Raw genomic sequence first — 13958 nt, 5'->3', positions numbered from 1 at the left:
TTCTCTCCCCTACCTGCAAAATGATAATACCCTGGAGGCATGTTGTATATTACAGTGCATAATTTCTTTAAAGCAATGACTTCAGAAGAAAATCGAGCCCAATTTTTCATTCAAGTGAAGATCCATTTAGTTGATCTGAATCTGCTCAGAGCCCCTATTACTTGACTCTGCTGTTAACTGACTTCATAGGAAGCACCACTTTAAGAGTTCTGAGTAGAGAGAGCTAGCACTACATGCAGGCCTGGGAGAATAGCCTAAAGATTTTGCTGTCATGAGAATATTTAGACAAGTGAGGGTATATAGAATACAGTCTTAACTGTGTTAGTTAATTCATAATAGTTATACATTGTCGCCCTTTGTTGTTAGTCACATAGACCAATGGGTTAAATAGAAATCCAGGCCTAGCAATACAGATAAATTTGTTTAAAGCAACAAAAATATATTTTATATCATTCATGCTTTCTAATTCATTTATTCTTAATGAGATCTTGTAAAGTGAGTAGGTTTCACCTCTGATACAAAGTGTATTTCATCTCTTAATTGACAGTCCATCGGAGGTGGATGTAGCTTGTGGTTTAGTCAGTAGTTCTCAAGTATGTTCCACACCTGCCGCAGCATCAGCATTCTTCTGGAACCCTGCTGAAAATGCAAACTCTTGAGCTTCATTCAGGACCTACTGAAATAATGTGTGAGGGTGATCCACAGGTTGTTCTTATGCATGCTCAAGTATGAGGATCCCTGGTTTAGGTGGCTCAAGCTGTGTAGAGGCTGTTTTATTGCTAATCTAATGCTTTTCTAATGGAACACCTAAGTTCTAGGGGTTATTCTTAATAGGAGATAGTAGATAAATGAAAAGATATATTTGCTATCATTTTGCCATTTATTCTTCATGCTTGAGGTTTTCAATGTGAACTTACTCAATTTACCTGAAATGAAAAATGAAACCCTGCAATTTTCTTATTCAGCCATCAGGTGGTAATAATGTGCAATGCATATTCTTTATAGAAAAGGTAAAGTATAATAGGGGTTGTCTTAGATAAGCATATATGGAAAAAATGCTTTATCTAGATTAGAAAATTATAAGTCATTGACCTTACACAGTATAATTTTAAAGCAAGTAGAGCTTCCTTTTTTTTTAAAGTTCCTCCAAGCATGATGGTCCAGTGCTTTTTCTCTGCATACCTTTCTTAGTAACCTCTGTTGTTTTTTTCTTCACTTACATAATCTGAATCAGCTATACTTTCTAGCTACTAGTCTAATCTGGTTTTGCTAGTACTCATTTACTTGCCAAAAAAAAAATTCCCGGCCACCACTTACCTCATGATGACCAGCTGTGGCCACCCCACTAGCCTGTTCATGCTAATTAAATGGAATGAGCTGGATTGCCTCTACAGTTTTTCATAATCTGGGAAGGTTCTTGGCTATCCGTCTTCTTTCCCATTTGTGTCTTTCACACTGGGGAGAATGTGGGGCAGGGAGTGATCTTCTGTAGTCAGAAGTGATACTACTGAGGTCAGAAAGCTTTGATGCTTCTAGAAATTTATTTTTAAAATCTAGATATTTTCTTTTTCTCCATATATTATTTCTGTAATAAAATATAGACAACATTAAGAGAGCTTCAGAGAACTGGAAGAGCCTCTTCATGCATTTCTTCCTAAAGGACCTATATCCTATACAGTATTATTAAGTTGAATATATTATTTAAAATTTCAACTGAAATATCTTTCTACCACTGTGTATGTATTTTTAGTATAGCTTTGTAGCATTTTTAGCAAATTCTTCTGTTCTTCTTGTTTCAAGGACAGGAACTACTGTGTCCCTCATTTCTGAGCTCCTTTTCCAAGAGCACAATTTGAAAAATGAAACTCTGGTATACTGTTGACATTAAAAGAGTGTACAGGAGGGAGGCAGGAGAGAGAGAAAACATGGATGTGCTGGTGCTTTCTTATCTTAGCTTATTGGAATGCATGTGATAATGGGCACTCAGATTACATAAGTGACATGAATTTTTTTAAAATGCAAAATTGTGATTCTAAACTGAATGTCTAATACATTAAGGGGGAAGTATTCCTCCCGGTATGATTTTGTGGCAAAAGTTATATGTAGGTAAAAACATGTTCTTGAGAGGGAAAAATTAATGTGTCCTTTTTTCTCTCCTTCCCCTCTCTTCCTACTTCCTTTTTCCTAAATCTTTACTCAAATCTACCATAGGCATATCAAGGGGTGTAGGGTTTATTCGATTTGACAAGCGAATTGAGGCAGAAGAAGCTATCAAAGGCCTAAATGGCCAGAAACCTCCCGGTGCCACAGAGCCAATCACTGTAAAGTTTGCTAATAATCCAAGCCAAAAAACCAATCAGGCCATCCTTTCCCAGCTGTACCAGTCTCCAAACAGAAGGTATCCAGGACCGCTAGCTCAGCAGGCACAACGTTTTAGGTAAGTCTGGTCTGATTCTTGTGCCTAACTATTAAACTGAAAGAGAATACTCAGGTTTATTTTCCAGTACTTTTTATTTTTGACAGGATCTCTGGTTTTCTTTTATCAGTGTTATTGTAGCTTTTATTATAAATTTTTATTTTCTCATGGGCACAGAGAGAATCTACTTTTGAGGAATAGTATCTTTTACTAGTATTGAAGGTGGGCACCAGAGGACAATAACCTACAGGTGATTGTGATTCATAAGCAAGGGTGATTTTGTCTCCCAGGGAACGTTTGGCAATTTCTGGAGATATTCTTGTTGGCTTAACTTGTGGGGGTGCTGCTAGCATGTAATGGCAGAGGTCAGGGATGCTGTTAAGCTCCTATGATACACAGCATAGTCCCAACAATAAGAAGTTACCTGGCATTAATAATGCTGTAGCTGAGAAATTCCAATCTGTAGATTGCTGGGATTATCTTAATTGTTTCCAGGGCTTCCTCTTTTTTTTTTTCTGAAAAGATCTTATTCTCGTGTCAGTTTTTAGGTTCAAGCCATTTCTCTTACTTCACTTTATAGTATGTGCACCGTTAAGGATATATAACCTATGTGACTACATTAAGTTTCTATGAATGAGTTCCTCTCTTCCTTTTGAAAATTGTTTACAAACAGGTTGGCACATTTTCTCTGTTAAGTACAAGACAGTAAATATTTTAGCTATATGGGTTATGGTCTCTGCTCTATCTGTCTTGTTTTGTTGTTTCAACAGCCTGTTAAAATGTAAATGCAATTCTTAGGTTTATAGCCCATACAGCTACAGGTGACAGGCAGTCTCCATTTGGCCTGTGGGTTTTAATTTACTGACCTCTGTATAGTCCATAGAATGACCATGGCTTCAGCCCAAAGAAGACACACTATCTCATTGATAGACATAAATATTCTATTTTTTTCAGTTTTATTCTGATCCTGAGATCACAAACCCAGGAGTCATTCAAAAAATCTCTAATGTGCATGTGAGAAGAACAATGTCTTTAAGAAGTTAAGCAGAGCACAGAGTTTTTGGTTTCATAAACAAGTCATTCAGTTTTTATTTTCCAGGACGCTTTAAAAATATCCTTTTTTGGCCGTATGGTATATTACACCCAGAGTGCTGTCTAACCCCACACTGATTTTTTTAAAATTAATATTTCCAAGTACATATCAATTTTATTTAATTCCTGGTACAGAATAGTTAATTACCAAAAGCATAATTAAAACTATAAGGCAGTAAGATTAGGGAGTTATGTTTTCTAGCTTAAATCTATGCATTTATTTTTTTTTCCATTGGAATATTTGCAGTGCTGAAGTGAGTGGAGATAAAATCAGTCAAAATATCTCCTTTTTAAAAATACTAAATTATGTTGCTTGAGGTATGAGATGGAAATTTGCTGTAAATGTTAATTAAATTTCAACTTAAGTTGGCTTTGCTGTAGGAGAAGAGGTGGTACTGTCAAAAGGCTACATCTGAACTCTGGATTATTAAGTTGCCAGTGGATTGAGCTTTGTACTTCATGCTCTGCTGTGAGGAAAAGACCTTGGTTTAAAAAACCAAAAAACAAAAAACATTTGTCACTTTTGACTTCCTATGGTAGTGGCAATCAGACTAGATTAAGAAGGGTGGGGCTGCTTGATGCTTGCCTTTGCGGAGAAGGAGGTCTTAGAAAGCCCTTTTTCAGCTCTGCCCATAGGTTTCCTCTATGACATCTAAAGTGAATAATATATGTATAAATATACTTTTTTAATTGCAAACTTAGAGGAAACAAGCCTGAAGAAGTTTTACACGTATTTCCTAGGCAGCTTGTCCAGTTAATTTCAGAACTCTTTAGGGCCTTGAAAATGATTTTGAGTTTAGATAGAGGAAAGTTCTTCAAAATGTATTGGTTAATTTTTAACATTGTGAAGGTATAAAATGTTTACTGTTAGTAGAAAGCTCTAATAGTTGTTACTTTTGTTTCCGATTGAAGCAGTGGTTTTGTTTGACAGTTACTGAGTAAAACAGCATTCTTGGAATCAAGATTGAATTCTTAGGAAGATTGAGCAAGAGGACTGAGAAAACAGGACTTAGAAAAATGCCTCATTATTGAAATAGCAAGGTTTGTAGGCCACTCAGGTGCTAGGTCGTTGATGGGTGTCAGCCCTTAGGTTTACCTAGCCTCCATCCCTGCAGGCTATGTGCTTTTTATTTTTGGTTGGGTAAAGCTTTACAGGATGTTCTGATGGTCAAATTTAATTATCTTTTTCTGGCCCATTCTGTGTTTTCATCTTTTAGTACCATATGTTATCATTAACTTGAAAATTCTTTTTCCTTGACTCCTATAGAAAGAAATTTTGGAAGAATAAGAGACTATCAGTTGTAAGGGAAACTTGGTTTCAGAAAATGGGAGAAAATTGTTATTCTCTCTTCAGATTTTTAACTGTTGTCCCGTTCACTCCATTTCTCATTCCTCCCATGATCCCTGTTCAGTTAATAAAATATGAGTGAGTTAGTGTGCTCAGATACAGTGTTTGATCTAGATTGGGTGTGTTGGAAGAAATTGTTCCTAGAATTCAGGTTTAACCTGATGTTTGGTGCTTTTCCTTAATACAGTATATTTAACTTGGCTGTCATTATCTTGATTTCTGCCCCACTCTCTCTTCTTCTTTCACCTCATAAAGACCCTTGAATTAAGGGGTTGTTTGTTTTGTTGGTATTTTGCTCTTTTCTATAATCTAAGTTGTAAATCACCACATAGATATTTTGTCCCTGATATTTGTCTTTTAATGCTCTTGCCTTGAGTTTGCCACCTTTCAGCAGACATGTAGAAAATTTCTCACTATATTTTTATGTTGTAATGGTACCTTGGGAGTTGAGAGAGATTGGAGAATACAAATTTTATGTATTATAGACAAGAATACTTTTAATAATCATGAAGTATGAGCCATATCTTTTAAGGTCAAAAAACTTAAAAATCTGTGTAATAAGGGTTAAGTTTAAAAGTGAGTTTGTGAGGTTTGTGGCTTAGTCAACCCATGTGAATAATTAGAAAATCATTTTAATATGAGCACCGCTGGTCTAATATGCTTATTTAATTGACTACAGTTTTCAAAATAGGACGAGCCTTATTTATTTGGATGGATGCTATAATTCAAGCCCCTTAAGTATATTCTTGGGACATTATATCAGAATTAAACTTTAAGCCAAAATTTTTCATGTTCTTTTCTTGTGGAGCAGCTTTAGTTTTATTGAATATGATCTAGTCTAATGGCCTGTGTGCCTGCTTCTGTGAGCCTTTATGCATTTTTTAAAAAGCCTTTGAAATCAGCCCTTGCGTTGCCTTTAAGGCATGTGCTAGTCATAATTTCCTTTTGGAAGAAACTGGTATCAATCCCCTTGAATAATTTTCCCTTTTCTAAGAGGACAGATGCTACCATCTAATTGAATAAGGCAGTAAGATGATGGTCTTGTTGTGGATAATTTCCAAGCAGTTCTTGGTTGGTGCTTTGGAGAGATTTTGATAACCATTATTTGTGAGATTCAGAGTATATTTTCTTACTCATCAGTAACTTCATATTTTTATTTCTCATTAATTGGTTTCACATTTCCCCTTTACTTACATGGGGACCCTCTCATAGTCTTATCAGCTAAATTTTTAGAAATTAGGTACTTTATTTTTATTTTCTACTTATAAATACCTAGCTTTGAAATAGGAATGATCTATGTGATACATAGTTGTATTCAAATGTTGACCAGTTATAATTGGAGCTGTGTTCCTGTTGATAGAAAAATGTTTGTACACATATCTCTCCTATGTGCTTTTTTTTAATAAACTACATATGTACATGGGCTTGTGCTATTCATTAAATTAGAAACTCTAATCAAACATAAAAAAGGATAAAGATGAGACAATCAATATATTAAATGTCTTGCTAATTACTATACTGGTTGGCTTCATTTTCCATGTACCTAATATCTTAATAAATACAATATCTTTTAAAGCAAGACCCAAAAAATAATTTCAGATTTCCCATCTGACTTCATGTGATGTATGTTGGATTATCTTGTGTGTAACCGCATAATGTAGCTTGTACTAAGACTAGGAGTAATAATCGGCTCTCCCTTTCCTTATTATATTTCCTTTACTGGTACCAGTTTTTACTCTTATTTTTATTTGTAACAAGTAATTTTTTTAAAGTTACATTTTCTTTAAATGAAGGTTATTTTAATTAAAGCAGGTTATCCAGCCTAATCCTCCATATCAGCTTGCTGTGTTGTTTGTAAAATGAATTGTGTTCAGTCTAAAGAGCAGGGGAGAGTGCCACTGGCCACCTGCTCAGTTTTTCTGCAGAGAGGCAGGTGATACACAGGACTGAAAGGGTACTGGGTTTAGTGCATCTATTACATATAAGTTAAAAAAAAAACTTTATGTTAAATACATATTTATATTTTATATATATGTGTGTGTGTGTGTGTGTGTGTGTGTGTGTTTGATAATCTCGTACATTATCAAACACCTCCCCTCCCTGAGTTATTCTGGAGGCAGCTAGCATGCTCTCCATTTTAAAATTGACTTCCATTTCTAAATGACAATAAGATATGTCCTTGAGCTATGGACAGACCTGGCAAAGACATATTTATAGCGGCTTGTAGTAGTCCTTGTGTCTGAGGTGCTGCACCATTTTCTCCTACAACTGCTTATGTTACAGTTTGCTAACTGCTACTAGATTTGGAGTGTATGGTGCCCATGTGGCGCACCTGCTGCCTTTTCTGAGCTCCCATGGGAAACATGAATGTGTGGTACTGAGAAAGCACAGAAACACTTCTGGGCCCAGCTGTGCATACAGGCAGTGGTTTCAGCAGTGCCTGGGCCCAGTTTTCTAGGTTACATGCTTCTCCCTACACTCGGTGATGAAGGAGAAGAAAGATTAGTTTTGATAACTTGTCTTAAATTCCAAGGCACCTTTTTTTTTCCTAATGAGAGAGAAGTGAAGAAACCAGTGTAGATCATCGTATCATATAAGACTTCACAGGTAAATATGATGCCCTATCATAATTTGGAGGGTCATCAGAGATCCTGTTATAAAAATTCCAGACTTCCTATCTGGAGATACCAGAGGTGGAAGTTGGGGAGATGGAGGATGGAAACGAAATGTTTCTCCCTTAATGCATGTACAGTCATGTGTCATATAGCAGCATTTTAATCAATCACATATATGACCGTGGCCCCATAAGAATATAGTGGACTGCAAAATTATTCCTATTGCCTAGTGATGTTATAGTTACCCTAATATTTTTGTGCAATGAATTACTTTTTCTGTGTTTAGATATGATTAAATACATAATACTTAGTATTGTGTTAGAATTCCCTACAGAATTCAGTACAGTAACATGTTATACAGGTTTACAGCCTGGGAGCCATCGACTGTACCATATAGCTAAGCGTGTAGTATGCTATACCATCTAGGTTTGCATAAATGCATTCTATGATGTTCGTGCAACAACGAGATCACCTAGTAACACATTTTCAGAACATACCTTCATTGTTAATGCGTGCCTGTAATTCGCTTTAGGGGCAGGTTTGATTTCTACCCTGTTTGAAAATTCTGAAAACTCAATTAGGGTATTCTTTCTCTGGGTGTTGGCTTGGTGTCCTGAGTGGGTGGTGGCAAAGCGTGACCAGTCCCTACCTGGATGCAATTAATGGGCATAGATGGCATAACTTTTGAGTGAATTGATAAGGTGCCTCTGTGTTCTGAGCCTTCTGGTACTTTGGATGGAGACCTCAATGTGCTGCTGTTCTTTTCTACAGGTATCCTATGCCAGATGCATTTTGTATTGGTCATTCTAGCAATTTGATTAAATTGTATTGTTTCTTTATGATGGGTAATACTAATATGTGTTTGTCTTAATTGCCGGTAATTGTGACCCTTGTTCTTGACTCTAAAGGCATGGCATCTTTACTATACTCATTTCTGCAAAAAGTAAAACCCCACATATGCGCTCTCTTTACTATGTGCAGACTAGGTCATCCAGCCAATCCTGTCAGTAGTTTTCATTTTAGACTAAGTAGTCGACAATACTTTCGGTAACCTCATTGTCTTTATTTGGTCATCACATACTATAAACCATCAGTGAACCTGGCTAGTGTCATTGTGTTCTGTTCCGTTTCCTTACCCTTTGCATAAGCTCAGTTCTTTTTATCTTTACAAAATAAGATTTTTAGTGGAGATTGAGGGCAGGGATACAGGGAGACTACATTTTTTTCCCCATTCTGAAAGACCAGATGAGATATGTTTTTGGCTTTTATAAAACTAAAAGGAGTTGTTTTGCCTGTATACTTTAGCCTGACTTGATCCCACGGGTTAGGCAGTAAGGTTGAGACTTTTTTCAAACTTACCTTGCACAGGTGTTAAAGAAAAAATGTCCCCCTCCTTGCCCCCAATCTTGGAGGTACAACCCTGAGATGTCTTTGGAAAGGGTTGGGCATTGTAGCAGTTGAGGGTGGTTGTGGGCTATGTATTAAGTTATGCCTACCTCCTCAAAACACATAATTAATTGGTAAGCACTGTGGAAATTTGGGACTTTACAGTGGTTTTTGAAAGGATGAAGCAAGAAGAATCAAATACTGTAAAACTAATTTTTGATATAGAAAAACAGTAGGTTTTAAAGATTACCAACACCCCCCCACCCACCCCTGTTTACTTTCTTTAAACATTTTAAGAAAAGCTCAGGTTGGCTTGTTTTGTTTCCTACTTGGCCTTTGAAAACTGAGTAGGATGACACTTCCTACAGCATAATTTGAATACAGCATCCAGATCAGGATCTGAACTCCTCCTGGCTTTGTTGCACACTAGAGTGATGGGATTTTCTTTCTTCCTTCTTGACCTCAGCTGAGCACATTTGAGATAGGAGGGTTAGCTTGGGTTGTCTATAAGATTTTTTTCTATCTGTAATTATAGCTCTTTGATTCTAAGAGATGAAAGTCCTTCAAAGTTGACAAATTAAAGGGAAATTTATAGAATTCTGTAACCTTCAAAGTTTGAATATCAGTGTCATAATTTACTAGCCCTGAGCAAGCCACTTAAACTCCGTGTGCCTTAGGTATTTGCAGGGACCAACAGAGTTGTGAAAATCAAAAATAGTCTAAAGAGCGTCTAGCTATACATTGATCACTTTGAAACTACCTGATGAGAACACTAAAGTTAACTATCCCAGAACTTTGGCACTTATCCTCTCTGAAAGGTATCCTCAGATGACCATCGCTGTGTTCCATGTACTGACCCTTGTAGAAAGAAACCATTCATTGGAAGAACTGTCCTGTGGCAGTCGGTGCCCATTAATTAGCTCAAGAATGTAAAAATACCCAGTGTTCTGAGACTTCACTTATAATCAGTGTACAGATATCCCCTCAGAAGATGACAGTAATGAGTCCAGCTTTCTTGAACATCAAGGGGAAAAATTTAAAACTGAAGTTTGCTAAATGTGTGTTTTGCAGGTTGGACAATCTGCTCAATATGGCTTATGGAGTAAAGAGGTAATGATAGAGGTTCATGATACTCATAATCCCTTTCCACAATTGATTGGTTTCTTTGATTTTGGGAGTGCTATTCACACCCCTCATAAGTTTTTGTTGGGTTTTTTTTTGCATGTGCAACCTAATGAAAAACTGCTCTTTGAAGCACAATTGACTCAAGAAATTTATATACCACTGGATGCCACCTGGTCTTTTAAAAACCCATCATTTGTTTCATATTGCGTTGCGACGTTATAGCATGTTTACATGTGTGTTGATCCCTCCCCCTGCCAATCCTGCTTAATTCGTGAAGCCAGTTCCAAATATATTTCTTTGCTATAGTGGATGATATTTAGTACAGTAAATAATGGTCATTTCATAACTTATTAATATCTCAGTAGTCTAGCATGTCAATGCAAAGCCACACACAGTCCTTGGTCAAAACATCAAATAGTTTATCTATTTGTTGGGGGAGGAGGATTACTAAAATTCTTGGGGATGGAAAAGGTATAAGTCCATTGCTATAACCAACCTCTGTTTCTGTTTTTTTTGTGTGTTTGTGTGTATTTCCTATTCTGTTTAGTAGGTTTTCTCCAATGACCATTGATGGAATGACCAGTTTGGCTGGAATTAACATCCCTGGGCATCCTGGAACAGGGTGGTGTATATTTGTGTACAACCTGGCTCCTGACGCAGATGAGAGTATCCTGTGGCAAATGTTTGGGCCTTTTGGAGCTGTCACCAACGTGAAGGTCATCCGTGACTTTAACACCAATAAATGCAAAGGTTTTGGATTTGTGACTATGACAAACTATGATGAGGCTGCCATGGCGATAGCTAGCCTCAATGGATACCGTCTGGGAGACAGAGTACTGCAGGTCTCCTTTAAGACAAATAAAACGCACAAAGCCTAATGAGCTCTTGTCCTCAGTCCATTTATATATGAAAACTATACAACAAAGGCAAGTTAAGAGAAACTTTATACATTAGTAGATGTCTTTGTAAGTCAGTGTTGAGATGGGGATAAAACGACTACTTAGCATCCTAAGAAATATGTGAGATTTTTTATTGCTAGTATTTGAATTAAAACTTCTTAAATATCTTTTATGTTTGAATATGGACAAGAGGTACAGGGTTTTTACCTGTCACATTGCATTCTATTGCCTTCTTTGAAGAAGGTGGACCTTTTAAAGTGTTTCAGCTAAGGGAAGACATTTCTTTTCTTTTTACATAACTGCCTTGAACCTGTGAGTAAATATTGAGGCTTTGTGTTGTAATTCTTCAGTTGGTTGTGTCTTTTTTCCCCCCCTTTTTTTTCCTTTTTCTGATTAGCTTTGTGTTTGGTTTACATTTAAAGCATTGCTGTTATGTCTGTTTAAGAAAAGTATTTTGAAGTTTACATTTTTATTTATGAAGTTTAAAACAGTATTTATTTTGTAATTATGATTTGGGTTGGGGAAGGGGGGGCTACATTATAAACGCTTATTGTAAGAATACTGGAGAACTTTTCGTAAAGCAGTACCTTGCCAAAGAGATAAGAGCCTCTTTGATGTGGGTTTAAAAAAAGCATCTATTTTTATAAAAAAGAAAATTTGGAGAAACTTTTTACTGGTCCTGGAACAAATATTTTGACTTGAATACTTTGAGAAATCTCTTCATATGACACCTAGTGAGCTTTTAAAATTTACCAGGAAATTTGCAGTGGTTGGAAAATTTAGAAGGATTTATGGTGTAGAAAATACTTTTGAGATCTTTGTATGAAAGGAGTAGAATCAATGGGTGAAACACTGCTGATTTCATTTTTGTAATCACCAGTGGAGCGTCTGATCATCCTGGTTATTATGTGATAGGTGGCTCACATTGATTTGTGATTTTGAAACAAATAAAAAAATTTACAAAAGAATATATAAGAGCAGGCAAGAAATTTAAATTACCAAGAGATGGGGGAAAAAAATCTGTTCTTCCTAAAGAAATCCCTTCAGATAGAGCTCATGGTGTTTAGTGATGTACTTGCAGTATTGTTTGAAGAATTGTTTTGTCTTAAGGAAAAAAGATGTTGCACATGATTTGTACTGCAGCAAATCAGCAAAAGTGATCTGAGTTGGATATATTTGAAGGTATTTTGAAAGTTACGTTCAAGGCTAACACCTGAGCTTTGTGTAATGTAAATAAGACCTTGTGTTTATGAACCTTTCAGCCAATTTGATTTTTTTTCCCTTACATGCCAAGTGATGTTCAGGTTTTGAATGTTTTTGTATCAGTTTTTTCCTTTGTAAATGGCATTAACATTGTTACTTGAGGTCTTGCTTAATCACTTTTGTTGTCCTGAGGACTTGAATTTACAGTGCATCAGATTTGTTGCTAATTTTGTCTGTAGATAGTCTAGCTTCAGCTGTTTATGGTGATGCTACATTTTTGTTTATAAATATGTTTGTGGTATAAAAAAATGAGTATAACCATAGGTTTTGAACAAATTTCCTTACATTTTTCATACAAAAATCATAAATATCTGTATGCTATTGAAATTTAACTTTGTATGATGCTTAAACCACTATTTGGGGAAATAATAAAATAAGTCTTTACCATGTATGAAAGAAATTTTAAAAAATACAAAATATTTTCTGATTAGCATCTAGCTTATAATAAATTTTCAAAAAAGCTGAAGGCAAAAACGCCTTCATCAGGATGCACTGAGAACTATATAGTTACGTCCTGCTTTTTGTATAAACTGAGATGCTCACATGCTTCCCCTTAGAACAGGCAATGTGCTATGCATAACATAGTTGTACATTATCTTTGCGGTTGCTTTGAGTTTTATTTTTTATTATTTAAAATTGTAGTTATAAAATTTTTCAGTATAGTACAGTACATATACTGTGAGGCGCGTGCTAAAGTGAATAAGCGAGTTTTCATGCTGACCCACTCAATGCTATTCAGAAATCAATTGGCTTAGCACTTTCTCATATCCTTAGGTGCATTTAGATTGTCAGAGTTAACCTTCTGCGTTTAAAAAAAAAAACACTAAAAAATAAAATACATGTATATACTTAAAAAAAAATAATAAGGTTTCCCTCAAGGGAAAACAGCAGCTACATGCTTCTTTCCTATACTACTGTAGCAAACCAAGGCATTGATGAGAGGGCATGCAAATTGTGCTTCACTTTACAGTGTTTATCAGAGCACTTAATAAAATGTAAGGCTGGTATTTATTTGAAGTTGTACAGTATGACTTAATTCACATCTGTTGGAATAGAAAATATATTCTGTTGAGTATTTAAGAGGCTGTACATGTTTTCTTTTGTGTTTGGATTCTTTGTACTTTTTCATGTTCAGTACATCAATAAACAAAGTTGAAGGGAAAGAACAGTGTGGTGAGTAGGTCTTTATACACAATTTGGGGGCACCGGTGCTCAGCCTAATAAACAGACTTGATCTCTTGAGTTAAAAGAAGTATCCTCAGAATTTTAGTTGAAAGCAGTGTTATCTCTTAGAATTCCAAAAGGCGAGGTAATTGGAGTGTGGAACATGCAAAAAATTTTTGGACTGAATGGTACCTTCTGATTAGTTTTTAAATATTACTAAATCAGTAATTCTCACAGGAAGATACAGTTTCATCTGCTAATTGTAAAGTTTGGGAAATCGGATGTAGACGCCATCTTATGGCTCTGATTCAACCTTCAGCTTTTTGCGCAACTAGGAATTACCATTACATGTTTATGTGAGTTAAAGGAAAACCAAATGGAAGGTAACTTACTCGACTTCCACTGGCAATATTTAATTCACTCATGGGATTAACTGTTGGTGTGTCAAAATTATTTTTTTGCACAAATGCTGGCTTAAGAGATTCTTTTCTAAAATCAGAAACTCAGTTTCTGTCGTTGGTGTGTGTCGCACAGGTTACAAACCACTAACTCTGCCAACCCCGTGTTTCACATACAGGTTCAGTTCTTGTATACACCCGTAGCTGATCTGTGAAGAAAAAGAGATTTCCTGCTGTTCTTTTATTTAAGGA

General features: G+C 35.9%; 1 protein-coding gene across 50 annotated transcripts in view; it reads left to right on the top strand.

Annotated features, from left to right (window-relative positions):
* Positions 1-13307, top strand: part of ELAVL2 (ELAV like RNA binding protein 2) — a 158188-nt gene extending 144881 nt beyond the window's left edge. For 23 of the 50 annotated variants that reach the window (XM_054256822.2, XM_035306920.3, XM_054256777.2 and 20 more), the window contains 3 exons: positions 2212-2437; positions 9929-9967; positions 10530-13307. In XM_054256822.2, the coding sequence (XP_054112797.1) occupies positions 2212-2437; positions 9929-9967; positions 10530-10860 (596 nt within the window). In that variant the 3' untranslated portion in view covers positions 10861-13307. The remainder of the gene's footprint in view (positions 1-2211; positions 2438-9928; positions 9968-10529) is intronic. The other 27 variants (XM_054256824.2, XM_078349822.1, XM_078349768.1 and 24 more) reach the window with 3 other exon arrangements.
* The last annotated feature ends 651 nt before the right edge of the window (positions 13308-13958 follow it).

This window comes from Callithrix jacchus, chromosome 1 (genome assembly GCF_049354715.1).
Source record: "Callithrix jacchus isolate 240 chromosome 1, calJac240_pri, whole genome shotgun sequence".
Lineage (NCBI taxonomy): Eukaryota > Metazoa > Chordata > Mammalia > Primates > Cebidae > Callithrix > Callithrix jacchus.
The sequence above is the reverse complement of the archived record's forward strand: the minus strand, read 5'-3'. Positions and strand labels throughout refer to the sequence as shown.